This window comes from Hypomesus nipponensis, chromosome 9 (assembly GCF_054491055.1).
Source record: "Hypomesus nipponensis isolate SF chromosome 9, ASM5449105v1, whole genome shotgun sequence".
In the NCBI taxonomy this organism is placed as follows: domain Eukaryota; kingdom Metazoa; phylum Chordata; class Actinopteri; order Osmeriformes; family Osmeridae; genus Hypomesus; species Hypomesus nipponensis.
In genome coordinates this window covers 12,356,468-12,372,563 of record NC_140369.1, presented here as the reverse complement: position 1 = coordinate 12,372,563, position 16,096 = coordinate 12,356,468, and the positions used below count along the sequence as shown (strand labels likewise).

The 16,096-nt window shown below is 40.3% G+C and overlaps 2 protein-coding genes across 2 annotated transcripts; one reads left to right on the top strand and one right to left on the bottom strand.

Moving 5' to 3' along the window:
- Window positions 1–600: 600 nt before the first annotated feature.
- gpr27 (G protein-coupled receptor 27) lies at window positions 601–2,934 on the top strand. Its single transcript, XM_084705051.1, has one exon. The coding sequence runs from the start codon at window positions 1,410–1,412 to the stop codon at window positions 2,523–2,525; it is 1,116 nt and encodes a 371-aa protein (XP_084561177.1). The 5' UTR covers window positions 601–1,409; the 3' UTR covers window positions 2,526–2,934.
- A 1,635-nt stretch (window positions 2,935–4,569) lies between these two features.
- On the bottom strand, window positions 4,570–6,085 carry prok2 (prokineticin 2). The gene is made up of 3 exons (XM_084705804.1): window positions 5,909–6,085; window positions 5,091–5,216; window positions 4,570–4,952 (listed from the first exon to the last, which is right to left on the bottom strand). Exons 1-3 carry the CDS (start codon window positions 5,978–5,980, stop codon window positions 4,791–4,793), a joined length of 360 nt encoding a protein of 119 aa, XP_084561930.1. The 5' UTR covers window positions 5,981–6,085; the 3' UTR covers window positions 4,570–4,790.
- Window positions 6,086–16,096: the final 10,011 nt, after the last annotated feature.

The following is a 16,096-nucleotide window of genomic DNA, read 5'->3' as shown; positions in this document are numbered from 1 at the left end:
AGGGACTTGCCTGCAGGGGGCATTACTTAATCACATCTCATGCGTTGAACTTCCTGAAGGACTTGGATGTATGCCCTAAGGTCTTAATATCGTCTCTTTATCTGTAATAGGTGAAGGCATATTGAGTTATATCACAAGGTTTTTTTATTTTGATTTAATAGCCTATATTAATAATGTTAATATAAAAAAAATCTAATGAGACCAATGTCCATTTCAAGAGTGCCTTGATTACACAGGATAATCACAGCGATAGGGACTCACGAAAATAACGGATACCAAAAGGGAAACATAAAACAAAGAATACAGTGACTTAAAAATGATACATTTTGAAGGTTGTGTTGGTTTAGGGATGAGATCCACCGGGGTAAAATTTACAAAGACTTTGGTCGTAAAGTTTTAATTCGAGGGGGTCATCTTGCATATAACTTTATCTGATAGGCTAGTGGGTAATGATAACCTCACATCATGAAACAGCTCAGGAATCAGGAGAGGCCTATTTGACCTATTTGGAATATTTTAAAATAATGCGTGACTGTACCTTTAAAGCTGATCCAGTTAGTAGCCTATAATATCACATTTGGGCTTGAGCACAAACTGAAACTACTCCTGCTGTACAGTATTTCATGAACGTACATCCGTTCGAATATCACCAGCAAGGCTTCAACGCGCTCGAGGACAAACGGTGCTGAATGTGAGGACGTGTATTATGTCAGTGCTCAGATTCTGAGATTACTTAATACTGTTGCTCTATTATATAGTCAACAGTATTATGTGTGTTTTTTTAAGTAACCATTGTTTTTACGGGTCATTGGGTATGGTTGGATGTATTCATGCGCCATGCCTCAGACCACCCCTCGTCTGAGCGGGTTATACAGTCTACCCTACATTAATTGCGTGCTGAAGTAGTCATGACGGCCTGTCCTCCGTCTTATTTTTATTTCTTCCTCAAGACGAACGAGAACCTTCGCCATCAGTGGAAATGGAGATATGTGTTTAAAATTTCTGACTTTTAAACGGATGTAGCCTATTAGAGATTTTTTGGCTGATAGTGTATTTTACAAAAGAAAATGGAACTACGGACAAGGGGTGTAATTCACTGCTTATTCGAAATGGACATGACATATCACGGATAACAAGAAACGAAATGTAAAACGGTGACTTCATTTCATTAGTCTCCACGGTAAATCTCCGTCGCTTAACTCCCGTTTCATATCACTGGGGATAGCCTAATGAACGTAGGTTCTACCAGACTTAATGCTGTTCACCCGGAGGTAGTTATAAACAAATATGCATCATATGTTTATCTGGTCAATTTCCATTCGTCGTTGAAACTTCAACTGGAGAAATCAGGTGCACTTGATGTGCACATACAGAATTAACGCGCCTATGACTGTAGCTTGGTTGCATAGATGGCAAATACAAGTGAGTTTGGGGAAAGCAACCCTTCGCTACATAATTATGCCATCACCGCCTCTGCGGTGAAACTGGCCTCGCTCGGTCTGATCATTTGCATCAGTCTTGTAGGCAATGTGGTGCTGTCCCTACTGGTGCTGAAAGACAGCTCCCTTCACAAGGCTCCGTATTATTTTCTTATTGATTTGTGCTTCGCAGATGTAATACGCTCTTCAGTGTGTTTTCCATTTGTGATGATATCTATTAACAATGGTTCCACTTGGTCATACAGTATTATAGGATGCAAGATTATTGCTTTCATGTCCGTTCTTTTTTGTTTCCATGTTGCGTTTCTGCTTTTCTGCGTCAGTGTCACCCGATACATGGCAATAGCACACCACAGGTTTTATTCCAAACGAATGACTTTATGGACATGTGTGGCTGTTATTTGCATGGTTTGGACTCTTTCGGTTGCAATGGCTTTCCCTCCGGTTTTTGACGTTGGCACATACAAATTCATCCGTGAGGAGGAGCAGTGTATTTTCGAACACCGATATGTGAAAGCAAACGACACCCTGGGCTTCATGTTGATGCTGGCAGTCATCGTGGGCACAACACACGTTGTTTACATAAAGATGCTTTGTTTCGTTTACGATCATCGCAAAATGAAACCCGCTCAGCTGGTCCCAGCAATAAGCCAAAACTGGACATTCCATGGGCCAGGTGCGACTGGTCAAGCAGCTGCCAATTGGATTGCAGGATTTGGACGTGGTCCAACCCCACCAACGTTGGTGGGCATCAGACAGGCCTCGCATAATGGAAATAGAAGGCTGCTGGTTCTAGATGAATTTAAGATGGAGAAACGCATAGGAAAGATGTATTACATGATTACACTGGCGTTCTTGATCCTCTGGGCCCCTTACATCATCGCTTGCTACCTTCGAGTATTCGTCAGAAGTGCCACAATCCCACAGGTCTACCTGACTGCTGCGGTGTGGATGACGTTCGTTCAAGCAGGGGCAAATCCTGTATTATGTTTCATATTCAATAAGGAACTGCGAATGCGTTTCAGAGCCTGTTTACCGTGCTGTTTGCGCACACAAACCCCAATGGAGCCATACTGTGTCATCTGAACGTTTCTTTTTCAGAAAACTAAGAAGAACTGTTTTTTTTGCCTGGTTACACAATCTTAAGGCCATATTTTGTATTTTCCACATGAACCAAGTGCAAAGTTGCAATTCTTCAGTTATTATACCAATTTAGCATACTGAGTCGTACTAGTAGCCCAGTTTGTCCAGTTAATTTGTGAGAACGCTGTACATTCTGTAAAGCTTTTTGTTGCTTTATTCAGAACCTTTTTTAGCCGAATATGTTGTATAGGCCTTTATTATACAATTTTACAATTGTTTCAAATGATCAATAATCTCAGTCTATTTGCAAGTACATATTCATCATGAATTTTAATGTTGATTGGGCCCCTTGCACATTCCCTGTAAAATATACCTGATTTTGTATTCTCAATATGAAGCAAAGAGTCAGTGCTAAGAGATATTTGCATTGTTTGTATTTCTGAATAAATAAATAAGAAATTGTTGATGCATATTTGTTTTGATCCTGACATTCTGTTATGGGTCATTATGGACGATTCTCTTAATGTTTGTAGTCAGATGTAGTCAGTAATCAGATGTTTACGCTTCTTATTCACATTCCTTTGTTTGGCACAGTCGTGGCATCCTGAGTCATTATGTTGTTGATTCTGTTATGATAGTATAGTTAGATATACATGGGTGTGGAGCCCACCTAACATCTATATTGATGCAGCATGTTTCCAATGTTGTCCAAACTATCCTACTGATATCAACAAGAAAGGTTAAATTAGGAGTCACTTGTCGCTTGTTTCCATACAAGGCAGTAGGATCTTCTGAGTTCTTCATCAGATGCTTCCAGTTTCTTGATGTAGCAACTGCATGGTTTCCTTGTTACCACTTACATGACCATTACCATAAGTGTTATCAAGTTTAAAAATGAATTTTTGTATTCATTGTATGATGTCAGTGTGAGTATGCCAACATTCTCTGGGGCTGAGGTCCTCCCCGTTGGGAGTGCTTTATACATGCTAAGTCTGGAATCTAACCAGAGTTATATAGAACAGATTCTAGTATTCTTAAGTATGAGATTAATGTGAGTCAATGAACATTGGTCCCCCTTACACATTGGACAAATCTAATTTTAGCTTTAATCTTTGGATAAATTTGCCATAAAATATAGCCTGAAAATGATTCATTTTCAAGTGTCCTGCTTCTGGAGACCTGCTTCTTTATGTTGTAGGGAAAGCTCTACTGGAATAGCCAGGCTGTAGATTATGCTCTTATTCTTTACATTTTACTGAGCACTTAATTTATGTTAAAAGCTGACCAACAAGATAAACATCTACTAGCCCACAATATCCAATCAAAACGTTATTTGATATCAAATATCAGCTTTGATAAAGCTGACAGCTTTATCAGAATTCCAATGACATTACTCTAAACAATGCACTCCCTCTCCTCCCCAAAGGGCAGCTGCATGCTTCTTCCCATGAGAAACACAAAACATGCTACATTAGTGAAATAACAGTATTCATTTTTAGACTGATGGTCATAATAATAATTTTGAAAAAGTCACAAAAAATAATAATGATTGAAAATGGTTGTTACTGATTACATAGAATAATAAACCACTGACTCAAAATATTAGTATTTGCAAACATTTTCCTTTCAGCTTGATGTCTAAACCTATGGATGAATGGAGATCTATGTTCTTTGTCTTGACTTTTCCTTTTTATGTTCAGTTCAAGCACAGTTCTTTGTTAGATACTAACTGATAAGCTAGTTGGTCAGCTTATGTTCAGAATTGTTAATACTTTTATATATTATATATATTTTGTTATGGAAGCTAAAAACCAAGACAAATAAAAAGTTAGGGTTGTAGTGTGGCACTCATTGACCAACTGTCTGTAACACAATGGACCACTTTGCTACAGTACATCTGGGAAAACCCTTTATGGATTACATGGAAATGATCATATACACTGTCCATGGAAAACACAATATACTATATACTCACAAGTGCAGCAGTACTTTAAATGATACTATTCTATGCACATAGCTGTTATTCTTATACACAGCAAACATCAACATTGCATACATGAGAAAATGTATCAAAAGGCAACGATCCAACTGTTCATTTAATGTAAAAATTATGAAGTGAATAGACACTACATTGCTTAATATATTCTTAATACTGTAAGTATTTGGTTATGGCTATGATTTTAAAATGAAGAAAATGCCAAAGTCCAACATTTTTTTTTTTTTAATTGTAAAACAAACAGCACTGCTCTGCTAAGCTTTACAACAGAATCATGAAAATGTATCTGCAGAGTTGATTCTGCTCAGAGGTATTAATACATCTTGGTACAGGTATGGTGAAAGGCATCTGGATTTACCCACCGCTGTTGTAATGCATGCTAGATAAGGCAGACAAGGACAGGAATGATGTATTCTTTTTCCAAAGTATGGAACCTGAAAATGAAGACCAACAGTCTTAAATAGACACATACAAACTTCATCCATGTTTTGAATGGAATAGCTGACAGAGACTTGTAAGCTCTCAGAAAGAATTTTGCCGTGAAGGACGTACTGTGCAGATTACTGACCCACCTTGTGACTCATGGGGTGACAGATGTCCCCCTCCTGTCCCATGGGAGCACACATACGCAGGCTCCGGATCCACAGACTAACTGCACAACAACTCCCTCCACCACACTGAGCGTCGATCACACAGGCCTATGGACACAGCCGCACACACACACGTTGATTGATTCACATTGCTAATGATCACTTAAGATGGTGGGATCATGATGTTTCTAAATCTGGTATCAGGAAATTGCAGAGGAGGATGTGAAAGACTCAAGGGAGTTTTCTCATTCTGAATGAAATGATGAAAAGAGGGACAGGAAAGTTGATTAAATATGACAGTGAAATCACTATTAATGGCAGTTGCTAATACAATTTTAAAAAGTTTATTTCTTACTATGTATAATTTTAGTGTCAGTACCAGGCGAACCATTAATGTCAATATTATTGAGATCAAGCACTTCTTATTAACTACTCTGCTCTCTGTTTTACGTGGGGCCATTTATTTAGATTCTTTGGGAAAGTCGTATATTTTATTAACTAATCTACGTGCAAAACAATTGTTAAAAACAAGTTAAATGGGAATATTGTCATTCAAAGACCACATACTGTACATGAGTTATAATACAGTATGCTAAATATTTATATCACCGATGTGCCAATGGCAAGCTCAATTAGAACTAAATATAGTATGACATATAAACGTATGGAAAAAAAACACATTTACTGACATCAATACTTTTTGTTTTTGTTGGTTTTGTTCATTGTCAGTCTGATAGACAAGCATCGTCCCTATATTTCTTTCCTTCTATAACAATGAATTTGAAGTGATATCCACATACCCCTGTGATGATTGCTGAGGATCCATTGGACTCCAGCAATAGGCAGAAGAGCAGGGAGAAAATGGACCTCATAGTGAAGATCTGTCCTGAAGCTCTTATTTTCTCCAAGGCAATAGATGTTCTTCTGTGTATACTCTATGTCTGTCTTAATGTGCTAGAGGTAGTTTCAGCGAGAAGTGGCCTCCAAACTCATGTGTTGAGGACAGAGAGAGGTTTATAAACCCTGCCTGCCATTCAAAGTCTCAATGAGTCATTCGTACCACCTTCGCCTGAGGAGAAAAAAAGATCGCCCAAGGTAAACCAGATCCCTCTGACTTCAGCATGAGGAGAATTATTTTCATTTTTACACAAGCTTAATACTGTCTATCTCCAGCCCAAAAAGTAATGCTTCAACGGAAAAATTGTCAAACCTGTCATTTGATCCCTGTACAAAACTATTAATGTCTTAGCACTCTCATGAAAAATACCATTGGCGCTAACCTTTAGTTTACCAAGGTCAGGTCTTTGAATACAGATAGGCATTGTCCAGTGCAGTAAAGCCATGTATGACAATTACTTATAACATCCCCTCTTTATTTTTTTGTTTTAAATGTTTTTGTTTTTGAGAATGAAACATTAGAAACAAATATTTCTAACCACTAAAATAAACCCTCAGACCATAAGGGAAGGGTAAGTGTACCAGCGGATAGCCTAGAGGTAGAGTAACACAGGTACTTGAGTCACACGAGAAGCCTAATCTGACCGCAGCTTCAATGGGGTTGGGCAGTGACTTCAGGACTGTATTGAATCAATGCCGAGGCGGCCAGAACGCCAGGAGGTGACATTTCTTTGCCCCCATCCCTCCATCATAGCACATTTCAAGACATGCACAAGACACCAAAACACAGTATTGAAGAGCAAAGCTCTGGCAGAACTGGAATCTACTCATTTACTACATACTCAAAGTAACATTCCATCCTGGTGTCAGTGTAAAGTTTCAGGATGGATGGTTTTTGCTGCCTTCCTCGTATTACAACAGTGATTTAATCAGCTATCTACAGCAGCTGTGGCTTTACGCCAGAACTCTAAGCCATAGTAAGGACATAGAGGTGAGGAAACACAGGGGCCAACACTTCCATAGGTCAAGGGCCAACATTATCGAACTACTATCGTGAAAAGGAAAGCCAGTGGGCCAAGGGCCGTGCAAGTTCTGTGGCCTTAAGTGACTTTCATGCAGATATAAATATGATATCAATTGATTTCATCATGTGATTATTTAAGACTTCGTCTTGAGTAGCCACTGTATTCTTATTATTTTTGAGTGACATAGCCATCAGTAATGTGTTTCTAAGCTATTATCAAATTAGTAATTTCCTTCATACAGTACATAATGGTTTGCGTTACAGATGAAGGTAGATAACTTTGCACCCTGTGCAAATCTGAGACAACAGTCTAATAAAATAAATAAATGAATACTGTGGCAGAGAGGATGTCTCTAGAAAGTGTTCCATCAGAGTCACCAATGTCAAGATAGGGTTTATTTTGGGAACAGGCATTTCTGCTCCTGCTACCAGGCCCAGAGCTGGAGGAGAGGCTGTGTGAGAGATCATCAGGATGGGGGTGTCTGACAACGTGACAGACAGGAAGTCACAAGCTCCTCTGCGTGTCAGCAGCAATTACAACCTCAAAAAGACTGGGGCCTAGAGATGACCTTACATGACAAACTATATTTCTTTGCTTGTGCACCAGGTGCTGTGGGATGAACTACATAGTGGATCTTTGATCCTGGGGAATAGTGGACATTGTGTCATTTAATAAAATGTTCTCTGGGTCAGGCCCTCCCAGGGGTCTCCAGTCTAATGCTTTTTGAATCCATGGGACATACTCAACAGACACATGCCACAAGATTAAATAATTGTTGTAAACATCAGGCTGTTTTGCCAGGAACATCTCTTGACTGGATCAGATCTCTGTGTGACACTGTGTTGCTGCTGCTGAGATGTCTGCCTTTGACGAGTGGGCCAAGCTGTCTTCTTCACGGGGTACCAGGGAATACACACACTCATTCTCTATGTCTCTTTATCGCTTTTGCTGTTGTGCGGGAGACAGGACAATCTTGCTTTGGCTGGGTACCCACCTGCAGGGTTGATCCCACTGAAAGGATCAGGGGAGTGTAAGGGAGAGAGGATAGCAGGGAGCCAAACATGGAGAGCAGAGCATGGCTGGAAACCCAGGGGTCCCATTCACATAAGTTCATTTGAATTATTGACTATGGTTAATCCTGAAGTGAAACAACCCCTCTGGATGTGCCGGATATCTGATTTGCCTCCAGGCGAAGATCTAGAAGGAGAGTTCAACACAACAAGACCTTCATTGCGCATGGAATAAACATAGTTGATTTGTGATTTGTGTGTCCTTTCCATCCAGACATCGTTTTTGTCCTTTCAATAGCACAAAATGAAGTCTAACCTTGGTTATCACCATAGACGGAATGTACAAACTTGAAGGTCGCCAAAGCAGCTGTGAAATTATCAGAAGCAGAAAAGGTTTTGATAGTCATTTGATTTTGTTGTTACAATATTTACCCCACTACACAAAATGAATATAAATATAAAACAAATAAGGTGAACACAATGACGTTCTTTGCTCCTCTCGTCTTCACACATTCTTTTGTGTTGTGTGTAGATCACACAGACACCATGTACACACAAGTGACCTGGAGAAAATCCACCTGCCAACATGTTCAACACCCAAGCAATTGGTCACAAAGATCTTGGAGGTCAGGTATCACATCATCCATTCTGAAAGCTGTCCTTGGCTTTCCTACAAAGGCATCTTTTCACACCCAGCTTCAGTCGGAACTACACTATCCACAATCCACTGGGTTTTTGGTCCACTGCATCCACTAACATTTAGTCATTTAGCAGACACTCTTATCCAGAGTGACTTACAGTGAGTACAAGGACATTCCCCCTGAGGCAAGTTGGGTGAAGTGCCTTGCCCAATGACACAAGGTCATTTGGCGCAGCCGGAAATTGAACTGGCGACCTTCAGTTTTCTATTACGATTCCCTAACCGCTCAGCCACCTGACTCCTTACTTCACTTCCACAACATGATTCTTTAATAATTTCATAAATATTTTGTTAGGATGCTTCCTTATCATAGATCAATGTGTTTAAAAGAAAATTACAAGCAAATCTGTGAATAAGTCATTTCATTGTTCCCTCACGCTGCTAATATAAAAGTAAAAAACTGCACAGGACCCTAGTTGCTCCTGCTTTTATTAAAAAATGTACTGTGTGCATTCGATTATAAAGTACGATTGAATCTATTCAATTGACATAAAATAAATATCCCAGCTGAATGATATGTGCACTTAACCTACCTTGAACCCAGCAAACAAGCCTCAAGCATTGGCTCCCACTGAAGCTCACTGAACATTCTCAGCTAAAAAGTCAAATTGAACTCTGATGGTAATTTAGAAAGCCCATGATAAGCCCTGTGTGCTTGGGGTTGAGATGTCAAACGTCTTTACCGCTACTAGCAGAAGGTTATACATGTGGAGACAGAGATAAAGACATTTGCACAAACAAAGCCAGCATGGAGGGAAAACACCACCATACTGTTGGGACTAGGCTGTATGCCGTGCACCAGGGTGCTCAAATGTGACACTAACAAAGGGTGACACAGGAAGCTCCGGTGTCCCTGGGCCCTGACACCCTGTCACAGAGGGGGGGTCAAGTAAGGGCCTGAGTAAGTGAGCTGTCACTGTAGATTAGTACTGACCACATCCTATGACTCATAAATGGCTCAATTCAGCAGCTGAAAAGAGGCAGGATACAATTTCAGGACCAGCCTTACACCCCATCCCAGTGCAGCCCACCTTCCTCATCCTCATCCTCCCAGCATGTGTCTATCTGGGGTACAAGATCCTACTGAGCTGGAGCAGGTTATGTGGCACTCATTACCCAGTTGATAACATAATGCAGATGTTAACAGACACGTGAACACTGTGGGAATTCACTCCATGAGTTCACATCTGGTTAGCAGATTTTAAGGTCAACCCTTGCCCCAAAGGGTCTTTGGTCTTCATCGTAAACTCTGGATTGGTGATGGAGAGCTTACTGCTATTTCTCCATCATATCCTCCAGATACACTTGACCTCCAGACATCCAGACCTCTTTTAGCTTCAGCTGGTATAGAGCTACAGGAAGGCTAAGTACAGCTTCTGGCAAATGTTTGAAACAATGTGATAATTGCTTTTCTGAATATTGGTCAGAACATTCTCTTACCTCTCCCTGGATTGACAAGAGTATATGCCTCCTGTATTTCAACTGAGAGTGAAAGGTCACCTTCACTATGCAGCACAAAAAAATGTCTGACATTAAAAGGTTATGGCAAAATACCTGTCTTTGCACCATAGCCTGCTTTGAACCATCAGTTTTATTCAAAAGCCAAATGCATCAATGAAGTGTAAACCGATATGAATATCACTCATCTTTCAGGCCAGCAAAGCAAAGGCTGAAGAGATCTTTACTATGGTGTCTGTGATGATGGGGAGTCGGCAATGGGAGCGTTGCAGCTCATGCTAAGGTAAATGTGATCCCACTGAAAAGGGCAAACAAGACGTTAAAAGCCTGTCTTCCTCCAGGAACACTGCGCTCCATCTCTCTCCGAGTCTGCCTCCACCACCCCTCTCTCTGCTCTCTGCCTCTGGATGCTGGGCCACTTTATAGTGCTCTCCCCCATACCTTCTTCCTCCCTTCACCCACAGCCTGCTTACTCTAGACCACAGCCCCAGGGTGAGATGCACAGCACACAGCTTGGATAACAAGGTGCTCCCATCATTAGAGAGGAGAGCTGCCAGCCCCCCCCCTCCCCCTGAGGGTTGGGGTCTACGATGGGGGATGTGTGAGCCATGACTGGCTGAAATATTCCTACAACGCATGCCTTCCGTTCCGTTATGGCTGAGCAAAGCTGGGAAAGCTTTGCCGTCATTCTCTGAGGGAGATGTTACAAAGCAGTTCATAGAATGTGTCCTCCTTATCGTGCCATGGAGAACACAGCACTGTGGGAAACTGAAATTTGCATAGTATATTGAATAAAATAAACGAGTAAACACACAGCATCCTCTGTGGTACCATACTATGCATGAATATAAGCAGACATATCAGCTCTGTCTTATCCACTTCTCCTGTTTACAAGGACTACGCAAAGCTGGATATTGTCATGAGAGCTGACTTCTGCAAGTACAGAGGTGTTCTCTTAATGAAAAATGTACCTGCAAAAGATACATTTAAAAAAGTCTAGCTAACAACTGGTGAATTCAACTGGGATCCAGCTGGGAACTTAGCCTACAGTATGTTGGTATGATATCTTTGTGAACATGGCTTAATCCATAGAAAGACTACCGTAACTAAATCCATAGCTAGGACAATAGAACCAGTAGTTCTATGTTAAAAATGCTGGGTATAATCCAGAGAAAGAGATGATATCTGTAAGATTTTACAGGGTATAGAGGGCCCTTTTATCTCACATGAGATCATCATAGTAGTAAAATGTGCTAATACAAAGCGTTCTGTATTTTTCACCAAATGTAACAAACAACCAAGTCAATATTTGAAACCAAACTGCAAAGGTCCTAAACTAGGATTGCATCCCAATATATCACTTTACACACAGGCCCAAGTACATACAGAAACACTGGTGGAATTAAAACTATGAAAAAGTAAGCTTGAAGCCATTTACTTGTGTTAAATTGTCTCTGACTTATGTGTAAAACCAATGAAAATTAGGAATAGGAAAGCTGGTATTTGAATACTTTTTCATTGGAACAGAAAAAAAAATATTTTTTACCCTGTTCCTTTTTGTTGCATGTTAGCTGTCAAGGACACACTGTGCTGAACTGCAGCCCTTTCAAACAGACCAATGCCCTTGTTCACTGAACATTTTAGAAAGATAACGTTGTGTCTGTTCAAGGACTCTTCACATTGTGCATGTGAAGTAGAGTTTTATTCAGGACCATTGATCATCCTTCCTGCTGTACAAGGCAATATGATAGTGTGAAAACAGATAGCTCTAATTAATACCATACAGATTAACAATTTACAATTGCATTTACTCCTTGTTGGGAGCACTATCCAAACAGACTTACAATAAATACTGTATATTACTTGAAATTAGATGAACTGACCGTCTGATTACTTGTAATTAGATGAACTGATTGTACACCCGAGCCATTCGTTACCAGGATTCTACAATTGACATCAGTACTACAATACACAAACACACAATTTTCTCCCTTTAGTTCCTCTGACTCTCTCAAACACATAAGATGCAAACTTGTTTGCGGTCAAGAGGTCAGTGCAGTAGGAGACCAGGTGTTCTTTGAAGAGATGGGTGTTAAGTCTCTAGAAAAATCTGGGTCGAGACTGGAGGAGAGTCCCCGCTTTGCTGTGGGGCCATATCAGAGAAGAGCCATCTGAAAGGAAGACAGTTAGCAGGTAAAAGAAGTGGCGACTGTGTCGAACAGGAGAGGGATGCTGTGAGGAGAAATGAGAAGGAAATTGAATGAGGGTGGTAAACCAGAAGTGGAATGACAGTTGCTCTTGTTGTTTAGCAGAGCAGGACCTGAGGAAGATGGTTGAAGACCGAAACATAGGTCAAACGAGGAGAGAACGTTAAAATCACATGATGAGTCAAACTTCAAACTGGAAACCATGAATGTGAGTGTTGTGCTGTTCTTGGGAAAGAAGGTAAGAACAGCATTCATCTCATCAGCAATGTTGAGTTTTGCCAGACCAGTACAGAAATTGTGTGACATATGGACAAGTGTGATGAAAAAATTATAATACATTGATATTCACATTCTAATTATAATGTAATGTTACCTATTGCAGAGTTAAAGCAGAAGAATACGAGAAGTAAACTCTTGACAGAAGACAAGTCAACAGTAGAGACACAATATACTGATCAGTGTTGCTTTATTTTTGGAGAACTTTAGTTGATGATGCCGAAGATGAACTCGTTTTAGCTGAGAGTCTGTGGTGCACTGCCTTGATTCAGAGAAACAGCCTGCACAGCAGATGCGTCATCGTGACAGATAGGAACATGAGTCGTCAGGGCATGCTGTGTGAGAGTACACTGACTCTTATTTCTGTTTTTTCCCCTGTCCTTGGAGGTCAAATTGCACTTCATAGTTTTCATGTTTTTCTTCGGATCAAAACAGGTTAGTTTGGTGCAGTGCTTGGATCCTTTCCGACAGGTCCTTACTTGTGACACTGCTGGACATTTCTCTTGCTGAGCTTGTGCAATAAAATGAAGTGACACTTATAGGCCCTTCCGTTTTTTTCGCATAACAATATAGAAACTGAAACACTTCACAATGGGACTATTTGAGATTAACACCTTTTCCTACCCACCTCACAATGTTAAGTAGAATTGTTGATTCTGTGATTCAAGATGTGGGAAACATGTTGATTTACACTGCTAGGACTATATTGAATTAAAATACTCAGAAATAGGGACTGCTATTTAACATCAAATGTCAGCCCCATCCCAGCTTAGCCCAGTCAAGCCCAGGTCTGGGACTAGCATGCTGACATCACTGACTTCCCAGTCTTCTGCTTGTCTCCTAACTGAGGGGAAGGATGTCAACTCCATTGTGCTTCCTTTTCCGACATCCTCCCTAGTCAATGTAACATTAATAGAGTTTGTCCAACTATAAGAGCCCCTTCCTCCTGTGTGGCCTCCCTCAGAAGGGGTTATTCACTTTCAGCAAGAGAGGAGAGGATATCCCGTTAAGTGCTTTTGAAACCTTATATTCATTGTACCTTTCAGACCCTTCACATTCAGCACTAGCAGCAATACAGAGTGGTGTTGGACTGTTGTCAGCGAATTGTCTGCATGCCATTGTGTATGCAATTATTTACACTTAAATAGAGTCAAGGCCACATTACATGGTTTGAATTTGTCACACAGCTGCTTTCTGGCAACACCAGCTATGATTGACTAAAAACAACAAACAAGGCCAACAGTAGTTGTTAATTATATCCCATGCTAAGGATGAGATGATGAGTGCATCATCATGTATTTCTTTTACAATCAACTACAGTAATTTACGTAATCTTGAGTTGTTTAATGTATATCAAAATATATCCATCAATATGCTACTGGAACACAAGGTGAATACACATGATTTGTGCTGAACATTTAATTACTGTAAGCAATTAATTACACGCACATATCGAATGATAGAAAATGATTTCCCTCAGATCAATCTGGCAAGGACTTTCTTCTGTTCATAGAGCTCAGCAGTCACAGAGAGAGAGAGATAGAGAGAGAGAGAGAGAGAGGGTGGGGGGAGAGAGAGAGGAGAGGAGAGTAGAAGAGGGGTGGTGAAGAAGTCGTTTTACTTTACACTGTAGAATATCTGTGGCTGACCACACAATCATCTACATTTGCACATACACAAAAACACACGCACCTAAAACAATACACATGAGAGGCCTGAAGTCATTCGGCTTCCCACCAGAGAACATGGAAGCGTGCACAGCTTCAGCACATTGTTCAGCTAAACTGCCAAAGTGCCCCTCTAAAAATAGGTCACACAGCTGACAGCTCTGGGGGATAGAGCGCACATGGCGTGGAGAAGATGCACTTCCTCCAAAAAAAGAACTCTACTACCATATACTACCATATACTACCATATACTACCATATACTACCATATACTACCACATACTACCACATACTCCCATATACTACCATATACTACCATATACTACCATATACTACCATATACTACCATATACTACCATATACTACCACATACTACCACATACTACCACATACTACCACATACTACCACATACGACCATATACTACCACATACTACCACATACTACCATATACTACCATATACTACCATATACTACCATATACTACCACATACTACCACATACTACCACATACTACCACATACTACCATATACTACCATATACTACCATATACTACCATATACTACCATATACTACCACATACTACCACATACTACCATATACTACCATATACTACCATATACTACCATATACTACCATATACTACCACATACTACCACATACTACCACATACTACCACATACTACCATATACTACCATATACTACCATATACTACCATATACTACCATATACTACCATATACTACCACATACTACCACATACTACCACATACTACCACATACTACCACATACTACCATATACTACCATATACTACCATATACTACCATATACTACCACATACTACCACATACTACCATATACTACCATATACTACCATATACTACCACATACTACCATATACTACCATATAATACCATATACTACCATATAATACCATATACTACCATATACTACCACATACTACCATATACTAACACATGAACCGTGGGTTCTGGATCAACATTTACATAAACAAACACAGCAAAAACAAAAGACACATTTCAACAAGCTAGTCCTCGGAATCTCTTGAGTTATAATCTTTCCTCACATTTATACAGATATGGAGTTTGCGGCAATCAGAGACATGATGATCCATCTATTTCAGTCTGGAATTCAGTCCAGCAGAATGATACCTAATGATCAAGATCAGAGTCAGGTTTCTTACACACAACTAATTTCATAACCAGCCTTTATTTCTAAGGAGTGATGTAAAACCGTCTGAGAAATCTACTGTTATCAGGCTGCCTTATATAAACATCCCTGGACACAATCTAGATATCAACACATGGACCTTGGATGTGTGGTAATACAACATCCCAATCTGCACCCTTTCTGCAAGATGACTATTGCACTTAAAGTTGTTAAGGTAAGCTCAACAATTGAACAATTAGATGCAGGGACCTAGACTGTCGTGCATAACACTGAATGAGGAAGGATGGACTGTGGGCTGGCCAGTGATTGAACACATAACCAGTCTCAGCAAGCTGTTTGAATCTGAAAATGCAGCTCATTCGTGCCCTTCCATCACACCAACCAAACGGGTTCACAAGAGGCTTTACTCACACTTCGATACTCCATTATTCAGATGACCCATGTTGAGTCATCGCAGAGGACTACGACTTTGTGTGGTCTGCACAGTCTACACAGACACAGGAAATCAAAATGAGAGCTCAAATGCTGACCTGAAACCTGTCAAACCTCACACCCT

Coding starts and splice junctions, on each gene's coding strand:
- gpr27 (XM_084705051.1), top strand. CDS start 1,410: ATGGCAAATACAAGTGAGTTTGGGGAAAGCAACCCTTCGCTACATAAT.
- prok2 (XM_084705804.1), bottom strand. CDS start 5,980: ATGAGGTCCATTTTCTCCCTGCTCTTCTGCCTATTGCTGGAGTCCAAT. Junction 5,217..5,908: donor CCTCAGCAATCATCACAGGG/GTATGTGGATAT, acceptor CTGTGTCCATAG/GCCTGTGTGATCGACGCTCA. Junction 4,953..5,090: donor GTCACCCCATGAGTCACAAG/GTGGGTCAGTAA, acceptor CTTCATTTTCAG/GTTCCATACTTTGGAAAAAG.